This window comes from Nannospalax galili, unplaced genomic scaffold (genome assembly GCF_000622305.1).
Source record: "Nannospalax galili isolate Female #2095 unplaced genomic scaffold, S.galili_v1.0 scaffold498, whole genome shotgun sequence".
NCBI classification, from domain to species: Eukaryota; Metazoa; Chordata; class Mammalia; order Rodentia; family Spalacidae; genus Nannospalax; species Nannospalax galili.
In genome coordinates, this window is record NW_008342032.1 from 474395 (window position 1) to 487809 (window position 13415).

The 13415-nt window shown below is 39.1% G+C and overlaps 1 protein-coding gene across 2 annotated transcripts in view; it reads right to left on the reverse strand.

The window, feature by feature from the left end:
* The window catches only part of Stambpl1 (STAM binding protein like 1), a 55046-nt gene that overhangs the window by 7672 nt on the left and 33959 nt on the right, over positions 1 to 13415 (reverse strand). Inside the window, exons 3-7 of one of the 2 annotated variants that reach the window (XM_008837843.3) lie at positions 10969 to 11186; positions 7445 to 7520; positions 4820 to 4915; positions 2463 to 2820; positions 1387 to 1505 (exon numbers count right to left, since the gene is read on the reverse strand). In XM_008837843.3, coding sequence (XP_008836065.1) covers positions 1387 to 1505; positions 2463 to 2820; positions 4820 to 4915; positions 7445 to 7520; positions 10969 to 11186 — 867 coding nt within the window. Of the gene's footprint in view, positions 1 to 1386; positions 1506 to 2462; positions 2821 to 3895; positions 4124 to 4819; positions 4916 to 7444; positions 7521 to 10968; positions 11187 to 13415 lie in introns of those variants that run through there. The other variant, XM_029565790.1, reaches the window with a different exon arrangement.

A 13415-nucleotide genomic window follows, 5' to 3' on the forward strand; every position in this document is an offset into this window, starting at 1 on the left:
GGAATTTCTTCTAAACGTCACATACATCTTCCAAAATTAAAGCAAGGTTTCAGCTTTTGCAAGTAGAAAAAAAGAAAAAATAAACAAATTGTCCTCCCCAGGGAGGATAAGGATAGAAAAAAGAGTGTCTAGAAACAGATGGGTGCATCCTGTAGAGCTGTTTAGTGTGTCAAGTGATGTCTTCTTCCAGTCCTGCTGGCCTTCCCATCCTTCTACTATACCATCCTCTTTCCAACCTTAGGTTTTCCTGCAGATCGAGCACTGTACCTTCCATCTTGCTTGCAAGCCCTTTTCTAGCCTACCCCAGACAAGCTGAGGTTTCCCAGTGCCACACATCACAATGCCCTGTGCCAAGAGTACTCAGGCACTCAGAATTAATCATTTGTCAGGTTTGGCACAAGCACCTTGCAAGTATCATGTGGCTGCTGTGATCCTAAGGCTGCTGTAGGCCACTGAATTTATACAAAAGGCTCCGACATAGAGGTATTCAGTAAGTATCTGTCTGATGAAGGACTGAGTGAATAATCCAGTCGACTAGCTACAGTGCATGATTGCAGGGGAGAAGGGCCTAAAGTGCATGGCCCTTGGAAAGTCAATGAAAGTCACCGTGGGTAGGAGCTAGCGAGTTGTTCTGCCTTTGGTCATTGGCTTCCTGATGGTAAAACTGATGGTAAAACACTAAAATTCAGCAGAACAATGTGTGTTAAGAAAAGGGTGTTATTTAGACTAAATACTGAAAAATGAAAACAAGCCTGGACCGAGAACTGTAAATTGGTATGTAGTGAAACTATGTGAAGACCTCATAAGACGCAAATCTCACCTTTGTTCCAAATTAAATGCATCTTCTCTCTTCTATCTCCTTCTATTTTGACATTTTAAAAATCACATTCTCATAACGTCTAAATTAAATTTGACCTGCGCAAACAGATTTTAGGTTGCTGAAACTATTGCCTTTAATTAATTAAGATCAGAGCAAAGCTTGACATTTAGTCCACACATATTTGAAAGGCAGCGGCAAGGCATGTATGTGCCGCCGGGAAAAGCAGAAAGCCAATTAAGTGAGTGTATGGAATTAACAGTTACATGGAAATTTGATTTAGCAAATAAAACGAACTTCTGAAACTTGAAGACTGACTTGTAATCTACCATTTTTCTAAATACTTTATGATTTGACTCTTTAAAACAAGCTTTTATAGTGTTCCTGAGAATTTGCAATTCATTTCCCAGAAAGCTAACTGCATGAATAATGGCAGTAATTTTAAAAAGCAAATCTGTGTAAGGTAAAATCATAATAGTTACACCTCCCAGCACGCTTATGTCCTGCTCTACTGATCACAAGAAAGCTGGTGCTATTAATACCACCATACTCAGAGAGGTGAAACATACCAGTTTTCCACAGAGGATTCCACACGTTTCTATTCCTCTCACTGTGTTATTTTCGGCTAGCAGCAGAAATTTGTGGCAAAGATCTCTTGATAAAACTACACATCGCAGCCTTTCAACCACTAAATCCAGGACAAAGAAAAGGGAGAAAAAGCTAAAAAACAAATATTAGACTCATCCTTCAAAATTGTTTTCTGGTGAGCAGCTGAAGTTAAATATAAACTTCAAAGTTGAAATTAGAGTGTTTCACTTTCCATATTTTGTTTGAAAAAAATCTTTATACAAGCATTGATTAGGTAGGAAGAGGGCAAACTTACATTTTGTATGCAAATTATTTAATAAACAAAGTGTAGTGAGAGCACTTTTGCACATTTGTGCCCAGAACAACTGTTTCGTGTGTGTTTTCTTTCGGCACACAACAAATATAATACTTAAAGCACAGGACGCACTTCATATACCTCAAGACACTGGATATTTAAATAGTCTTTGTTGCCTTTAGTATGCGTTTCTTACATCCTAATGAAAGTGGGACATCAGTAAACAAAAGCACATTTTTCTGGAAATAATAACTAGTAAAGTAGCATAAAAAATGGCTGCCTTCTATGAAACAGGAGCACAAATTCCATGACACACCTGTCAAAAAGAATTGCCTATTTGATTTTGAAACTTTGCCAGCACTAATTTAGCCACCACTGTTGGCAGAAACACATTCAGAAATTAGCTACTTGTGTGTCTGTGACCTTCTCAGTTGATGCTGTCACTGAATACACCGAGCTTAGGCATTTTACTATTGAGTAAAGGTCTGGGCAAACAATTTCCCAGTGTCTTCCTCCCTGTCCAGTTGAAGTGTTTACCTTTAAGATGTATGTGTTTCTTGGATAAAAAAAATAAGGAAACAAAGAAGGAAAATAAATTATTGGAATTCTCATTTAAAAATCTATTCAATGACATGGTTGTTCTATCATCAGACAAGTCATGTTAGTTGGATTTTAAAGTTAATTACAGTAAAAGCCCGAGAAGGCTGAAATGCCTGATTTGCCATTCGCAGCATTTAGTGCTGGTGTCACTACGCCACTTACTCTGAACGGCGCTTAGAGCAGCTGCTGGCTTTAAGGCCCTATTCACCGGAGGAGAGTGGCTGGCGAAATCCGGAGCATCACTCTTCCGAGGCTGATCTGCAAACACATTCAGTGGGGAGTTGTTCTTGAGAGTGGAAAAGCAGGACAGCGCGCTTCCATCAGTTTGCTCTGACAGCACCGAGGGCGCCTGGCCTCGCACCTGGCCCCTGGCTAACTCCTGCTTTTTGAGCTGATCTTCGAAAAACAGGAACTGTTCGGATTCTAGCTGCTGCTGACGCATCTGAGCGATCCGCTTCCGTTCTGCCTCTATCAATCTCTGATGCTCCAGTTGTTTGAGAATTTCGGCTTTGTATTTGTTCTAAAGAGATAGTTGCCAGAAGAAAAGGTTAATTTCAAAGTCAAAAACATAAAACGGGCTGCAGTAGTTGCTGCTCTTGCAAAGGACTGGGTTTGATTCCCAGCACCCACATGGGGGGCTAACAGCCAATGATAACTTCAGCTCTGGGAGACCCATGCCCTCTTCCTGCCTCTGCAAGCACTGCACACACCTAGCGCACTTACAGGCAAAATGTTCACGTACACAAAGGAAAATACATTTTTTTAGTTTAGAAAAAAACTCCATCAAATTGGGATTAGGCACTTTTAATTTCCCTGACAGTCAGTTTATACTAAAACAGGGAGAAAAATACACAGCACAGCAAAAGCCTCTCCTCTTAATTTGATGAAGAGAGCAGCTCTAAATCCATCATATTTCACCAGAGGCAGCCTGGCAACTAGGCTTCCTATATTCTCCTGTGCTTCTAAATGTTGGAATATTAACAGGAGACTTGTCTGTCTGACCCATCAGACCGCCTGGAACAAAGTATCTCACCCCCAGACTGCACTGCCCAATCTGGTAGCCACCTGCCAGATGCAGTTATTTAAATTTAAACCAATTGAGATTTAATAAACTTAGAGGTGTGGTGTCTCAGGCACACCAGTCTAGGCACTCAACAGCCACTTGGTAGCTGCTGTATTGAAAATGCCAAATAGAGCATTTCCATCACTGTAAAAAGTTCTCTTGCCGAGAGCATCCTAGAACCGTTTTTCATTTGTCTGCAGAATGCATCTTCTGCCAACACTTTATGAAGGGGAATCACAAAGAAGTAGTTCCAAAATGTGTTTCAACAAGAATCTCAGTTAAAAACAAAGAATTCCAACATCCCAGTCCTTATATAATTTCCAGGCATTATTAGGGAATACCAAGTTTTAGTGTTCTCTAACTGATGTTAATAGAACCCGTTATCCAGAAGATGCTATAAGGTGGTATATATGCACACACACGAATCAATCAGTCTTGTTAGCACTAGGAATTCTGATTCAGTATGTCCAGGATGCGCCTAGTGTCCTGCATTTCTAAGATGATACCAGTGCTGCCCACAGCCAGGGCTTACAGGTAGATCTGTTCCTCTCTCCTGTGAATGGCTCCTGCCATTCTATCACCACAGAAATTTCCACTGGGACACAAGTGTAGGCACGAAGGCATTGATATTACAGGTGAACGTGTTGCAGCTGTGCCAGAGGAGCACGATCCACAGTTCTTCTACTGTTTACTTAAAACACCTCATGTAAACCAGGCTTCGAGTTAGGTGCAGAGGCTAAGAAGTTCTGTGACTGACCGTCTGCAGAAGTAGTGAGGTGGTGTGAATTAAGAAGAGTTAGTGAAGGTGGCAACTTTCAAAGCAAATAAATATCCAACCACAACAAGGAAAAACACACTTCTAACAATTTTATAAGAATTTGCATTTTGGATTGGAGAACCCCAAGGATTTAGTAGTCAATTCTTCTTTCTATGCTTTTATTTTTTCCTTATGCAATAAAAATCCAGAATCCACCATCCTTTGGTACTGTGAGCATGTTTTACACACGTGGTTAGCTGTTCTATTGTGATGTAATGTTGACTGTCATATTTAAGAAATGAATTCATATTTCCAAGGCCTCCATAATTAAGTACACCAGAAATCATGCACTATTCCTCCTACTCTCTACAGCTTCTGTTCACTGAAAAAGAAAGATACAGCAAGATGGCTCAAGGTGACTTTCACAAGAGTTGATCAAAAGCTCTATTTAAATCACTGTGGGAAATCTGTTTTCTAATGCATTGCTTTATTAGATGTTTTAGGAAAATAAAAATCCCATATCCTTGGTGCAAATGCCTAACGTGGACATCAACATGAATTTTTTATCAGCTCTGCATCATTGCATCTTTAATTTTTAATTTAAATGCATATGATATTTTAGAAACTCATACAGAAATGAAATTCAAATGCCATTTTCACAGAAAACAGTCAAGAAATAAATGTACCAACTGATCTTACTTTGCTTTGCAAATATTCTTGGTATTCTGAGTTATATTTCTTTAGCAGGTCTTTTTTCAATTCATCTGTCCTTGGGAAGGCAATCTCCTTCAATTTCTTTAAAAAAAATACATACACATATTGATTAGTGGGACTTGTAGTATACTCATACAGGACACCAGCTAAGAAAGAAAAAGAGCTCATATTTATATCAGAAATCGTCACAAGTAGCCAAAGATGGCAACAGAAAAATAGATCTCTCAACTCTAGGGTTCCAAAGTATAACTTCTGGCAATGAAGAAAAAAAAATATGTGTATTTATCCCTTTATAAGATCTTTATTGAGTTCACTGGTTAGCTAAACATTTTGTTTAGGCAGGTACCAATTTTTAGGTAAGTGTAGAATTACACACTGAGTATGTAAATCATGTAGCATCAGAATTACACAAGATATTGTAGGGTGTGCAGTGGGTAGAGACTCATAGGCATATCAGAAAGTAAAAAGCAGGTGAGGCGCCCGTCATAACAACCCAGATTCCAAGGCCTAATCCCAGACCTACTGAATTCACATCTCTAGACAGGAATTTCGTAGTAAGGAAATGTGTCTCAGATAATTTCCCCAGTGATTCTTAACAGGAAAACCTGGGAAACTGGATATAATCTAATCACGGTCCTCCATTTTAGAGGAGAGGAAGTAAAGGCCTAATGCAATTGGGCCATACAGGCAAGTTAGCGATCCAATTAGAACTAGGACCCAAGCCTCTCACCTCTAGCTAAACTCTTCTATCACATTTTCTGCCCTCCTAATGTTTTGCCTTTCACTCATTCTTTTGTTCCTTCACCTAACCATTTGTTTAATAAGGATAAATAAGAGAAATGTATATACTCGTGAAATGTGTTCTATTGTTGAAAAAGAGAACAACCCTCAATTATAGTAAAGGAATCACTTGGGAAGCCTAGGAGAGGCCTTTGGTTCCTCTACAGAATGCTGATGTTGAATGAGCAAGAGAGAAAAAGCTACATGAAGACATGATCACAAAGTGCGTGAGTGAAGATCATTTGTCACAATCTGAGTTCTAGAGCCTGGCAGGATTCCATCATGGGGACGGGGACCACATCATGACCCCCCACTTTTCCTTGAGGTGCTATTTGCACCTCATGGTTGTTGGGGAAAGAGGAGCCATTTTCTTCAGTGGTCTAGCCACTGCTAAGCTGCCTATCTTCTAGTAAATAATCCCTGACCTGTGCTCAAGCAAGCAACAGTAAAGTCAGTGGGTTGGTTTAAAACAAAAACATAAATCATGAAAGCAGGACAAGTAGGAGGAGGGCTTGTTGGGAATAAAAATGGGGTTCAGCAAACAGTGAAGGGAATAAGAGAGGGTAATGGGGTGAATATCATCAAAATTTATTATATACATGCATGAAATTGTCAAAGAATAAATTTTAGAAATATTTGTTTTTAAGTCTGAGTCCTGGGTTGGTAAGATGGCTCAGTGGGTAGGTGCTCACAATGCAAGTCTGATGACCTAAGTTTGATCCCCAGGACACACATAAAGGTGGACGGAGAAAACCAACGCACAAAGGAGTCAAAGTGACCTTCCATAGGTGTGCCATGACACGCACCCCCCATACATTATCATACATATGCATAATAAATAAACACTAAAAATAAAAGTTTTATATCCAGGCAGCCTTAGGCCTCACAAGACTGGAAAGAGAGGCTTTATTCCATTATATGGTCAAATATAACTTTTTGAAAAGTTATCTAAAAATTTCATGTTGTGATTGGCTAGGTACAAATTGTTTTAAGTCCATATAAAATTAACACAAGCTATTTTAGGCAAATGAATGGGAAATCTTGCAAATTTTTATTAAAAAAGATATATTCTCAGCAGTATTTTCAGCTCTATAGCAAATGTTTGTGAGAAATCCATCCCCTGCAACAATCTTTCTTTTCTTTGAGTGTATTTCAGGCAGGTTACTCCTTCAACACTTTAACATATAAGCCTAGCTCTAGAAGTAGGAGGTAGTCACAGGCCACTTGATGACAAGGATGCAGTGTAAGAAATGTGCATTTCAGTGATTTTGCTGTTATTTGAACATCACAGACTATAGTTACACAAATTAAGATGGTTACAATGTCACTAGACAATCGATGTGGTTTAATGAGACCATTGCCAATTACAGGACCAGGGGAAGAGGGGTTCAAATATCATAATGTACACTGCGTATAACTATAACTAAAGCTATTAGATTTTTAAGCTATCTACAAAATCAACACATTTTCAAATAGTTATTCTGTTCTGTGCAGAAAAATCAAACTCAGTCAAGATGGTTGCCTGAAATAAGTACAGGGAAAGAGCAATTCTCTCAGTCTCTAAGAGGAACCATAAACTAATTCCTCCTTCACAGCATAGATTACTGACCTCACTCTTTTTTCTTTCCTTTCACCAATGTCAATTAACACTTCACACTGGCAACCAGAACCATTAAATGTCTTCAGAAGGAATCGGAGCATCAAGGCTAATGGAATAAAGGTTTTGCGCTCAAACTCCCCAGAGGATGAGGTAGAGGAGGACAGGAAGGGAGTGGTGGATCAATACTAATACTTAGGGACATTTGATCCAAAGAGCCAGACCCATCATACCTTCATAATATCCTGCTTCTCAGGTACTGCACATTGCTGGTAATCTCGATGGCTGGGAAGCTTTTCTACAAACAATCTAAAGAATGAGAAAACAGAGCAAAAAGTCAATGACTTTTTTTGAGAATGAGCATCCTTTAAAAAAAAAAAATGACTCACTCATTAACTTTTTATTTAATCTACAGTCTTTCCACCTACCTTTTCAATGAAGGTTGGCATTACTATTATCCTGGCATTACAAGTACTTATGCTAAACAAATGAGAACAGAGTTAAGAAGTTAATAAGGTCAGGATTTCTACATACTCCCTCAATACAGTCTCCTTAGTCTTTTTCGGGTCCTGGTTATGTGATCTTACCAGGCCACCATCTGACTTTCTATGTGTTTAAGAGCTTTGAGCAATAGATGTAAATTCCTTTCATCCCTGAAAGAGACTCAAAAAACCACATGTGAGTCAGGAATCATCATTATGTATTTTGTCAAGCATGCTGAACTGAAATTTCACAGCTAAAAGAAATGGCAACCAGAATCTAGTGGATTATGAGGTGTTAATTGGGAGTTTTTTTCCTCTTCCTTTTGGAAGAAAAAGATATAAAAGTAGTGAATGAAAAATCATTCAAAGCAGGTGCATTGTTCCCAGAGAAAGTGCAGATACCATTTCTCAAGGGCAGAGGTTTCTCTCTGTCTATGCTGCATCCCCAGCATGAGCAAGAGCGTCAGCTCATAACGAGTGATCAATACCAATTTGTAAAATGAATGAACAGCCTTTCCTTAATAGGTCATACTGGGGTATACATGCTACTTCTGATCCTCTAATATGATATCTCATCTCACCTAATGACAGGGTTGTAGGACAGACTGAAATACTAACATAACTCCCAATTTCCATTTTCTTTCCTTTTTTCTTTCTTTTTTTGGGGGAGATCTTTTTGAGATAGGGTCTCCCTGTAGCCCCAAATGGCCTGAATCACTATGTAAAAGTCTTGAACTCTTGAACTCACAGAGATCTCTCCGCCTGCCTCTGCCTCCCAAGTGCTGGAATTAAAGGCGTGTGCCACCACACCCAGCCCATAACTTTCATTTCTGAAATGAGGCAGCTCAGGATTACAGAAATTACATAAAAATTGTTAGCTACCAAAGACTTTCAGAAATAGAATAAAATCACACACCCTCAGAGCTGAGGCTTACTCAGGAGATTTTCTCCCATAAGGCCTCATTTGTCAACACACCTTTGAGGCCCAAGGAGAATAAGTGAAGTAATAATTCTCACATACTATGTGATAAGGATTCGAGTGTTCTGAGTACTTACAAAAGGTCAATGGCCTCTCCCTCCTTCATGAGAGTGCTGCTCAGGGAATGTGTGCAAAACTGGACCCAAAGTGGGAGGTGTGTGCAAAACTGGACTCACAGGAGGAAAACGCATTATTCATTGATAATAAAGTTCAGAAAATAAGACTTTAGAAAGTTCTGGACATGGGTTGTGGTAGACAACACTCAATTTCATATTTATTGTTCAACTTTCTAAAAACAAGTGATTTTCTCAGGTGGAATGAAGACTATCTCTAAATTTCCAAGTTCACTAACTTGTAAAACTATATAATACACAAACTTTTTGATTTTGCTCTTGGTAGGATCCTAAAAAAACAATTCTTAGAAACATTTTATTTTTTCAACTTTGTAAATATTTTCAGAATAAACCTCCAGCTAAACTACTGAAATTATAAATGAAATAAGCAAAATACAAAATGACAAATATTAAATGATCTCATTTATATGTGCAATTTTAAAAAGTCAAAGGCAATGGGCTGGAGAGATGGCTCAGCAGTTAAGAGCACTGACTGCTCTTGCAGAGGACCCGGGTTCGATTCCCAGCACCCACATGGTGGCTACAAACCATCCTTAACTCCAATTCCAGGGGAATCCAAAGTCCTCTTCTGACCTCCATGGCATTGCATGACAGCACGACACGGGTGCACTCACATACATGCAGGCAATACACTCATACACATAAAATAAAAATAATAAATAAAATATTTTTTTAAAAGTCAAAGGCAGGTGAGCATATTTGGGAGGTAGAGGCAAGAGGATCACAAGTTTAGGGTCATCCTGCCTTGGCTAAATAGTACGTCACAGGCCAGACCTTGTTTCAAAGAATAAAAACAGAAACCAAAGCAGCAAACAAATAATCAAAAACAGGCTGGAAGGATGGCTTACTGGGTAATGCATGAAGAGCTGGGTTTGAACCTGTAGAACCTACATGAAAGCTGGGCACAAAAGGACAGATGTGTAATCCTAGAGCCTCTATAGTGAGAAGAGAGGTGGAGACAGGAGAAAGCCTGGATGTCTACGGTCCAGTGGTGTATACACAGCAGTGAAGAAGAGCAACAACAAGAAACCCTGTGTCAAAGTAGAAGGTGAGGGCTGGTACATGAGGTCGTTTTCTGAACTCCATGTGTGCACTTGGCATGGATGTACTTCACACACACACACACACACACACACACATTTTAAAAGACGTTAAAGGGTACAAAATTTCAGTTAGGTAGGAGAAGTTTAGAGATCCAGTATACAACATGGTGATTGTAATGAAAGCTGTGTCAAGACAGTCAATTTTTAAATATCCTCACTACAAAAAATGGCAAGCATGTGAAGTAATAGCTATATCAAGTAGCTGATTTAGTCCTTTCAAAATGTGTATGGACATAAAAACATACACACATCACAGATACACATAATATATTTGACAATTAAAGGCAAAGCAATGAAATTAACATGTGACTTTCAATTAAAGCAACAAAAAGTTTAGCCTAGATTCAATCACTGTTGGTAACAGGAGACATTTCCAGCCAGTTAAGTCAAAAAACTTGTAGGGAAAGTTGAAATCCACTATGTGAACAATTAAACTAGAATGTATTACTAAAAAACAATCTGACGGGAAACGCAATTTCTGGATGGCCACTGTGGTGTTGTCACTTTCACTCAACATTCTGAAAGCTCTTTTGTATACTAAATTCTTGTATAACCAAAGAAGGTGCCTTTTCAAAGTAAAATGCTAAGTGTTATGTGAAAGGAACTTCTCTGCACCCTCTCCTGGAACCACATCTCTCCTGTATACCCCAACTTGTCCTTAGTCTCAACCCATTAAATCCAATTCTTAAATGTTAATGGTCCATTCCACATGCTCTAGACAGAGCAATACGGCTCCTCCTCTCAGAAAATTTATGTGCCTGTGGGGGCAGGGGGGCAGCATGAAACATGAAATTATGAATGAAGCACATAGTTCCTAGGCTGGCTGTTGAGAGCCTCATCTCCTCCTGATCCTTCCTCCCATTCCTGATACTCAGGGAGGGTATCTGGATGCCTTCCAAAGCATATCTTGCTATGTTAAAACATGGATGTTTCATGTTTTTGGAAATGGTCAAATTGATTTGACTATGAACTATCATTGAATCCAAACTGCCATATGAAAACATCACATGAATATCTTTCCAATTGTCTTATTCCAAAGACCTCTAAAACAAGACTTACGTTATAAATTTGTTGTACAGAACAAAGGCATTTTCCAAGTTTCCTTCTTCCAAATACACAGATGCCATTCTCTCCATTTCTACTCCGGACCTGAAGTAGCGGCGTGGGGTGATGTCTTCATTAACAGTGATGTTACAACCAAGCTTGCTTAGAGCACGGACTCGCTCTTCTGGACTTAGAGAGACATCTGTATGGTCAGGCATAGCAGCTAACTTTTTCTGCAAAGCAATATTTAAATCTCTGATCATGATTTTTAAAAATGTATGTACTGATTAACATGTATTTTCTGTACTGGAAATCCAATACCTAAGGAAATCCTTCCATGAGAGTTAATGCCATGACCAAAGCAAAATCTTGTTGGATAAACACACCAAAAGACACATATCCAAAGGAAACAAACGTTTTGTATTGGAATAATATCTTTTCATAGATTTCAAAGTACAATTAAGTGGCCATTCTGGAGCAGGCAAGTCTTCAGATAAAACATATTGACCCCCATGTAGCTGTGATGTTAACCATCCTGAGCCACTGTTGCCATAGTAGGGTTCATGTCATTAGACTCTGAAGGTCTTCGGGATGTTGCTTAGATTCGAAGTTACTGTCAAGATTTGATTCTGTCATCTCCCTCCATCTTCACCAAATAACCACTCATAGGTCCTGGAAAAGTCCTTTCAAGAATAAGAACACCCTCCAAGCTCCATTTTTTTAAATATGAAAATACATTAAACCTCTACCTAATGGTAATTGCTCTGCTTATTAATCCTTGACCAAGAAAATAATAAATTACTAAAAGAAGTCACTTCTATTGCTACCTTTGAATTTTGTTAATAAGCAATCATTTATCCACACTTGGAAATGCATAAAGCATACCTATTCAGGGTAATTATTCAGTAAAAAGGCAGTGCTTCAGAAATGCAGATGAATCAGGAGAGGTTTTTTATATCTATGAAGGGTTTTTTATATCTATGAAGTAAATATTGTACAGTCTCTGTTGTAACTTGAATTCAGCTTTCCAGATGTGAAAGCTGCTATAAACAGTGAAAAACAAACAGGAAACAAATGCCTGGCTGCATGCCAGGCAGCGAATGTAGCCTCAGACCACAACTTGCTTTTCCCTGGTTTAGACTTTAAAGTCTCAGAGTATGGTTCAGGCATCAGCAGCATCAGCAGCAACAGGGCCTTTCTTAAAAATGAAAATTCTTTACTGGCTCCACTGCAGATCTATGGACTCAGGATTTCCAGAGATGAGCTTGGAAATCCATGTTTTAACCTATGTTCCCAGAACTTACTAAGTTCTCCAGCTTTAGACCACTGGATAATTTTTTCATGATTGAAGAACAGAGTTATCTCAGAAATAATTTTGATTCCCCAGGCCTTCCTTAATCAGGTAAGGATAACTTGCATGCCCAACTACAGCTAAAGTGGTACATTTGACCAAAGTCTGTAGAAAACTCTGAAAAAAATGTAGGCCTAGCTTTATTCTGGCAATGAATTTTGATCCAACCTAACCAACGTTCAAGGGCAGAGAACAGTAGATTAGATACACGGAGCTTCCCCAGTGTTATCTGATCTACTTTGCTCACAATTTTATAGTAAGTAGAATACCAGAAGTCTCAAGTGACTCTTGCTTCTAAAGGTTTAATGGGTAAGGAGAGCCACATACTTGTTTCTTCAGGTTCCATTAAGGCAAAAGCAGGCTATGCCTCCTGGACCTGCTATTACTCTTTTTATACGACCTGTAACAATGTGGTTTCATGAAAACACTTCCCTGGTGTTTTGTTTTCTCCCCAAGGAAGGGACCAGAGATTGACTGGCTTCCTTTCCCTACAGACTCCAGGTATCCCTCTTGTGACTTGTTGGGTGAGTCAGGTTCAATTAGAGTACAAGAGCCAACAAGACTTAGTCTCTTATGTGCCCCAGAAAAGAGAAGTTTCTGGTCCAAGTCTCTAGGGAAAAAAAAGCTACATACAATTTTGAGCCTCATCTTACACTTTCATTTTATTTTATTTTATTTGGTGGTGGGCAGGGGGGTTGAGGCAGGGTCTCACTCTGTATCCTTGGCTAGCTTGGAACTCTGTTGACCAGGCTGGCTTTGAACTCACAGACATCTTCCTGCTGCTACCTCTCAGAGATGGGACGAAACGTACACATCACCATGCCTAGCCTCACTTTACACTTTTAAACTTGTTCTCCCTTGGTCAAGAAAAGCAAAAATAGAGAAGTGTGACAAGTACCATGCGATATGAGGTCCTTCCTAAGTGGCTTCATGCCAAACTACAACAGACCTCCTTCATGAGATAATAGGTACAAAATACAGCTAAGAAGAATTAGTTTTAGTCCACAAAGTACAGTAGGGTAACTAGATTCTAAATTAGAAAAGACCGTGAAAGCATCCAACCTAGAGACTCGTAAATGCTGATTGCCCTGTTTTGATTATTACACAGTAT